Below are 7,335 nucleotides of genomic sequence, written 5' to 3'. Positions count from 1 at the left end.
CCTCGAGGAGGCACTCGAGGCTGTCGCGGAAAACGTCACAGGAGAGCTCGAAAGTAGTAAACAGTGCTACTATCTTACGAGGGTTGCTTTCTCTCTCTCTCTCTTCGAGGAACACAGTGGGAAGAAGACGACGGAACGAGGACCGCAGCACTTGAACTTTCACCCCTTAAGACACGGCCCGGCGAATGTTGTTGTCCCCTTGCTTATCTCAAGACGCAAATTAGACGTAAATACGAGCGAAGGAAAGGATCGAATCGCGCGAAGGAGAACACGGAGGAGTCCTGGGCGAGACCGGCGCGTCGACAGGGAGGAAGTATGAAGACAGAGACAAGATGGCCGCGCGTTGCTCCTCTTTCGTCGGCTCGTTTGCCCTAAGGCAAACAAACTTCTCCTGAGAATTCGTCGTCCGTATATCCAGTGCGCTCCGCTGCGCATCCACTGATGTCCTCTCGCGATCCGGACTCTGTCTTCAACGTCACCAAGATTACGCGCGCGTGAGAGAGAGCTTCCGACGATGGAGCTCTCTCTCTCTCTTTTCCTCGCTAATCCGCACGTGTCAGCGAAAGAATTGGTCGGAAATTAACCGAAACATTCCGTAATTTCGTGGCGACTCGAGCGTCTGTTTACCAACTGAGCCCTCTTCCAACGGGACGACTCCCGGCGAACGCTTGTATTTTACGAGTAAAATTCCCTTTTTACGACCACTCGAAAGTGCCATCCTTTCGAGACCGTCTCTCAAGGATCGCAGTTGAATTGAAGCACGCGGAAAGCGGCACATGGTGATAAGGCATGAACTCTTTCTTTCTGTCACTGCTGCGGTCACGCGCAAAGCCGAATAAACATCCCGATCATCGGCACTTCCATCGACATCGAGTATCGAGTGACGGTGCGGCGTCGGTCCTCCGCTGTTGAGAGATGCATCTCGCGCCCAGTAATAATATAAGCGACGCACGAAATTAAATATTTACGATACGAGATTCGCAGCCGGGCGGGAATGAATCTACCGGCACACCCGGTGGAAGAATCAATGAATAGAAATATAGAGGCGCGTACGGACATTTTTCTATCGTCCATTTGGAGAAGAGTCGAGGCTCTGGAGGAAACTGGCGACAGGGAATTTCGGGAAGATCGTGAACATTTTCAACAGCGGTCGCCGGAAGAAATCGCACTTCGCTCACGACGAGGTCTCGCCGCGAGGAAGTATCGCAAGGCGGTACTACGAACAGGCGGAGCGTGCGTCCCGTTGGCCAAGAGGCAGACCAATAGCTTTTCCTTTCCTCTTCTTCGTGTGCATCCGCAGCTGTGCGCCGACGACGGACGCATTACTCAGCACTCGCAACATAGCGGTACCCCTCGAGGCGGTACTTGCAATTTTGCAATTTTCGCGCGCCTGAGAAATCCTCAAGTTTACGGTGCCGAGTCTCGTAAGAATTTCCACGTCTTCCCAGGGATCATTTTCGCTCGACAGCCGTTGTCGCCGAATGTCCATCTTGACAACGACGCTCTCCGTAATCCAGAGATTTCCTTTTTCCTCGGGATGGACGTATCTTGGAAATTTGCAGCGCTAGTCATCCCGACAGGGGGGTGGCAAACGTCCCCGGCGTTCCGTTCTATTCTCAACAATGGGAGCGCGGCCACCGACGGATGAATCGAAATAATAACGTCATTATGCAACTCGCTTGGCCGTAATCTCTGTCGCGGGATAACGAGGACGAAGGAGACGCAGAAGCCATCCGAAGGCAGTTCGACGGGGCAGCCATTGGCCGCGACCGCGTGCTTCCGAGCGAAACGTCAGAGCGCGGCCAATCCGGATATCGCGTTCCTCACCCCATCGGCACGCCCATGATAGAGAGAAAGCTCGTCGACGCGCTGTCACGCCGCTATTAACGTCATCCGCGCGACGAGATCCCGCTCCGGTCGGCCGAGCGAACAGCAGTCATCCGAAAACACTTAGCGGCGCATCAGCGAGTCCGCGCGGCGAGTTCGTCGGAGAAACGAGTCTAAATAATTGAATACCCCTCCGCCGGCGGAATCGCGCAAACAATTTACGCGTGTAAATATCCGCGAGTCGCCGGAGGTGGTGGCCGCGGGTTCGTTGCTCCGCGGGAGCGCCCGCGCGCAGGACGAAGAGAGGATCCACCGGAAGTTAGGGAGTGTTCGAGGCCGAAATACAAGCGTCGTCCTTGATCCCGCGACGGATAGCCGGTGAGAATGCCCGCCGGACTGTGAGGGGCCGCTCTCGATGGACCAGAGCGTGATCGTGCCGTCGGTGCCGCGCGACATCGGGGACGGCTTGAGGTTGAAGAACGAGCCCGACATGCAGGAACCGCGAGCGGTGCTGCCGGCGAGCCTGCCGCAGGAGCAGAGCCTGGAGCCGCTGATGTGCAACCCCGCGAGCAGCGAGCTGCCGCGTAAACCCGGCGGACGACGGCAAGAGAAGCCGCCGTACTCGTACATCGCGCTGATCGTGATGGCCATCCAGTCGAGCCCGGGCAAGCGGCTCACCCTGTCCGAGATCTACTCGTTTCTGCAGCAACGCTTCCCGTTCTTCCGCGGCGCTTACCAGGGCTGGAAGAACTCGGTGCGACACAATCTCAGCCTGAACGAGTGCTTCATCAAGCTGCCCAAGGGCTTGGGGAGGCCCGGCAAGGGCCATTACTGGACCATCGACCCGTCCACGGAGTACATGTTCGAGGAGGGCAGCTTCCGGCGACGACCGCGTGGCTTCCGGCGCAAATGCCAGGCGCTGAAGCCGCAGTACCCGCAGTACTACACCAGCCCGGCCGGTCCCGTGCAGACATCCGGCTACGAGAACCTAACCGGCGGCGGCATCGAGTACACCAACGGTTACCAGAACCACCAGTACCAAAACTATCAAGAATACGCGATGTACGCGCCGAGCGCGGCGGCTGCGGCGGTCTCCGCCGCCGATTGGGCGTATCCGGACGGCGCGGCGTACAAGTCTCCGCCGATCGCCGAGGTCACCTACAAGACCACCGAGGTCACGTACAAGACCAGCGAGCCGACCGCGTCGGTGTACCGGAATGGGGAGCTGGTCGCGTTCAAGAGCGAGCCAGGATCGTTCGGCAGCAGGAGTCAGGATCACCAGTTGACGTACAGACCCACGGATGCTTTCTCTTCCTCCGTGAAGGATCAGCCGCAGCAACAACATCATCACGTCGACTACAAAGACGAGAGCATGATGAACTACAAGTGCGCCAACTCGACGCCCACTACTCAAGCACCCGGACAGGATTATTACGTCGGCTACGGCCTCGCAGGAGTCAATAACAACAGCGTCAACATCGCCATGCAATCCATGCAGGAGCAGCAAGCAGCCGCCGGCAGTCCAGTGGCGAACGTCAGCTCGCCGCACAGCGCCGGCTGTCAGACACCTGTCGCCGATCACGGTGAGTTGATTTCTCATTCACCCACCATCCTCCTCGGTTTTCCGCATTTCGAGAGAAATTCCCCGCGCGTGCCGTTCAAAGTCGAGCGATCTTCCATCTCGCCCTTCGCTCTCGGAAATCGGCGAGTATCGAAAAGTGAAATTCGCAACGTGGCTCCGGTAGTGTTTGCGCACCAACGAATACGCGTTCGATGCAATCGCGGACTGCAACGCTACATCACGCCTGAGATCGTTTAGTCCTCTTTGCATCGCGAGGACAACGTTGACGGGTCGCGACGTCATTTAGGGGCCATCTGGAAAATCGGAGACAGTTTACGACCTTTCAGGCGCCGTGTCCTGCAAAGTGAAACCACGGCGACTATTTCATCAGACGTTCCATCCTTTCTTCACTGTTGGAATTTTCCGAACGGATGGAGTTGGAGATCCGAAGAGACGAGATCGAGCACGATTAGTTCGATTAGAAATTATTTCGCGCGTCGAGTGCAAAATTACATTCAATTAAGGGGAAGTGGTGTTTATTTTGATTTTTAAAAATATACAACCATAACAAATGTTGAAATAAGAATACAACCACAACAAATGTTGGAATAAGTAGGCGCGCGTAACGAAGTCGTACATTCGGACAAACTCAATCGTTTGTAACGCAACGTTGAAAAATTCTACACGGAAAGAATCTAATATCAATTCAAGATTCATATTTTCATATATAAACAAGAATATATAATCTTACGTAAAACCTGTTTGCATTAAGAAATTTTATATAGTTTCGCTGGAAATGTCATATTCTTGTTATTCAAGAATAATTCTCATGAATTGAGAGGAAAAAGTATTGGATAGAAAAAAGAAAAACGATATCTTCAAACCGACATAATTCTTATAATCTGATGATATCGTGTTCTTTCTATCCAGCATTGTTTTCTCTCAGTTCACGAGAATTATTCTAAATATAATATTTTTAGCGGAAGTGTTTTTCGTGTAAGCGAGTTCCATCTTTATATAATATTCTCGCTTATGTTTGTGAGTCTTGAATAATATTTTTCCGTGTATTCGAAATACACCGGACGAGTCGTCAACGGAGGCTATTAACGAAGACAACGTGCATTTATGCGATGCTTCGAGCTCGTAACTCGTACCTCGTGACTTAACATGTGTAACACACCGTAAGACGAGGCATTTCGTGGCATTTCCTCTTCTCGCGGGATTAATTTAGTCGACGTCGCGTCTGACGCGAAGGCGACGATAAAATGCGTGTTAACATCGTGTCTTATGGTAACAGAACGGATGAGGTGTGTCGTTGCGAGAACAATTTCTCAAATATATTTTCACGAGCTTCGTCCCTCGGATCTTTCAATGTTCCGATGTAACGTTCCCCCGAAATAATTTCACGCGCATTGATAATTGAATGATTGAGCGGAGGACGCGCATCGTGAAGATAATCGGCTTTTGTGGTCGAGCGGCAATTTGAAAGGGGTAAATGCAATTTTTGTCGCCTGCCCGACGTAGTCGCGTGCTGGCAAGTGCGTGCTCGAATCGTTTATCGCGTAAACATTTATAGGAGGTGTAAACAAGATGATTTAATTCGGCCTTAACCCCGCGAAACGCGAAGCATCGTGATATTTACGGCACCGTCTGAACGAAAGCGAATCGATTATTCACCGAATATTAATCCGAAGCTTCCACCGCTCGTGTCTCTTCAATTTTACCCGAATTCCGCCTATCGACAAATAGGACGCGAAAATTGCGGAAATCAGCGAAACGAAACCGTCGGTACTTGAAATCATTCCACGCGACCGGTAATCCACTCTCGATCTCTGGCTCTGCCAATGCGAGCGAGGAATCTCTTCCTCTCTGTACCTCGATACAACGTGGATCGACGGGAGATAAACGCGCCACCCACGCGTTCCTCTAGCGCAGACTTCTTCTTCTTGTTCGTCTTCCGTCAGTCAGTGGAGTGTAAACGAGATCGATCCACAGACGCGCCTCGCCTTTTTACTCTTCTTACGCAGCGCTCTCCGTGTATTTCTGGAGCGATCTCTTTACTCCGAACTATGTTCTGTTGTGCCGGTATTCGGTCAGAAGCGACTTCTCTGCTCCCCGAAAGCCAGAGTCTTCGCGCTTGCGTGCGTGCAGTACGCGTTCTCGAAAAGAAAAAGAAAAAGAATTGGCGCGAGCAGTCGCGCAGCGAGAGCATTTTGACTGGCAGCAGCGCCACCGGACCACCCACGACGTCGCGTCTCGAGGCGTCGCGATGCCACTCGCGACGTCGCGCTCCTCAATCAAGAGAGATCATTTTTGAAAAGCGATAAACCATCCCGACGTTTTCGAATTTTCCGCTGATATCGGGGAGTAGCGCTAGCCGATCTCCGATGTTCTATATAATAAATTTCCCCTCTTCCTCATGTAAGGGGCGTACGACATCTTACGATATGCGACACGTCGGACAGACCGGGATCAGAGGTGGTACCGAGAGAGATCACCGCGATTCTCTGACGAGAAGCGAAAATTAATACGAGGACGCGAGAGAAAGAATGGAAAAAAAGAAAAACAGGCGGTACAAAATCGAGACACGAGTGAAGTGGCCGCTTGAGAGGAGGCTACTTGAGAACTGCCGGAGCTTTAGATTTACTACGCCTGCCCCAAGTACCAATTTCTATCGTGAGATCTTTCAGTTTTTTTTTTCCAACGTTACTTGTGCGGTCTTGGGTAACGAAACTCGATGAAATCCCGTCCGAGTACGCGGAATGTTTGGTATCAAATATTTTCGAGACTCGCGCGTCTCGTCAAAACGATGTACTGAAAGTGGTATATATATATATATATATATTGCGATTAGCGGGAAATAATCAGTCATTTACGTGTTCAGTCTCGAAAGCGCAAGTCTTTTTTCCGTTCGCCGAGCTACGCTGCATAAAAAGAAGGCAGATACGTCGAAAGACGAATAAAAACGGTGGATTTGTTTCAGGAATAAAAATGCAATGCGCCAATTCTAGCTCCAGCTCGAGCAGTTCCGGCGGCGGGATCGTGGATCGGAAGCCATCCTACTTCGCGGCGCATCCCGGAGGATCGGTGACCTTGAGCTCCTTGAGCTCGCTGGGTTCGTTAAATCTGAGTAACATCGGCGGCCTGAGTATATCCAATATACCTGGCGCGGTGTCCACGAATATTCATCACGCGTCAACGCCGCCGCCGACAACTATGTATTACGATCAGATCAAGTACAACATGTGAAGACGCTTTCTCGAGGCGAACGATTCGTTATTCGCGCGGTGTTTTCCCGCGCTACGATATCGTCGATCGAGATCTTCTCGTGGCCCGATGGATGTCGATCTTATCCGTCGGTGACTATGTGCGAGTAAAGTAATAAGAATGCCCTCACGCGGGCGTGAATAAATGATGTACGTAAAATGTAAAATATAGTCGCGTAAAAGAGAGAAATCATGACCGATAGTGGCTCAAACGTGCGTAGCGCGCGTCGGAAGATACGTCCGCTTGTGCAGAGAACGCTCGATGCATCTACAACGTATCCTATTTATATATATATTTACGATCAATCAATCGGTGTAATTAATTTAAGTCTGGCGCGGAGATACGAAGTCTGTAGAATTAAATAACGTTTGCTAAAAAACAAGTTCTCCATCGACAGTTCTTTCTTTTATCGCGTGCACTCCGCTTCCACTCCGTTCGTTCGAGCGAAAATATTTTCAATCGTTCATGTGAAAAGCGTGAGTGCTGTAATAAACAATTTCATTGAATATTTCGTGCGGTAACGAATTGATGTGTCGGATGATTAAAACGCGTCGACAAACTGGAGCGTAGAAGAAAGTGTCACGCTTCCTATGAGCGCGGATGATATAGTCGTTTACGTCACAACGGTTTTGCGGTGGCGATAACAATTTGTTGATACCGCGACAAGCCTCTTCCAGATC

General features: G+C 51.2%; 1 protein-coding gene across 1 annotated transcript; it reads left to right on the top strand.

Annotated features, from left to right (window-relative positions):
- Positions 1-2,242: 2,242 nt before the first annotated feature.
- Positions 2,243-6,637, top strand: LOC106740893 (forkhead box protein E4-like). The gene is made up of 2 exons (XM_014612357.1): positions 2,243-3,410; positions 6,372-6,637. Exons 1-2 carry the CDS (start codon positions 2,243-2,245, stop codon positions 6,635-6,637), a joined length of 1,434 nt encoding a protein of 477 aa, XP_014467843.1.
- Positions 6,638-7,335: the final 698 nt, after the last annotated feature.

This window comes from Dinoponera quadriceps, unplaced genomic scaffold (genome assembly GCF_001313825.1).
Source record: "Dinoponera quadriceps isolate SergipeBrazil2010 unplaced genomic scaffold, ASM131382v1 scaffold397, whole genome shotgun sequence".
In the NCBI taxonomy this organism is placed as follows: Eukaryota; Metazoa; Arthropoda; class Insecta; order Hymenoptera; family Formicidae; genus Dinoponera; species Dinoponera quadriceps.
The sequence above is the reverse complement of the archived record's forward strand: the minus strand, read 5'-3'. Positions and strand labels throughout refer to the sequence as shown.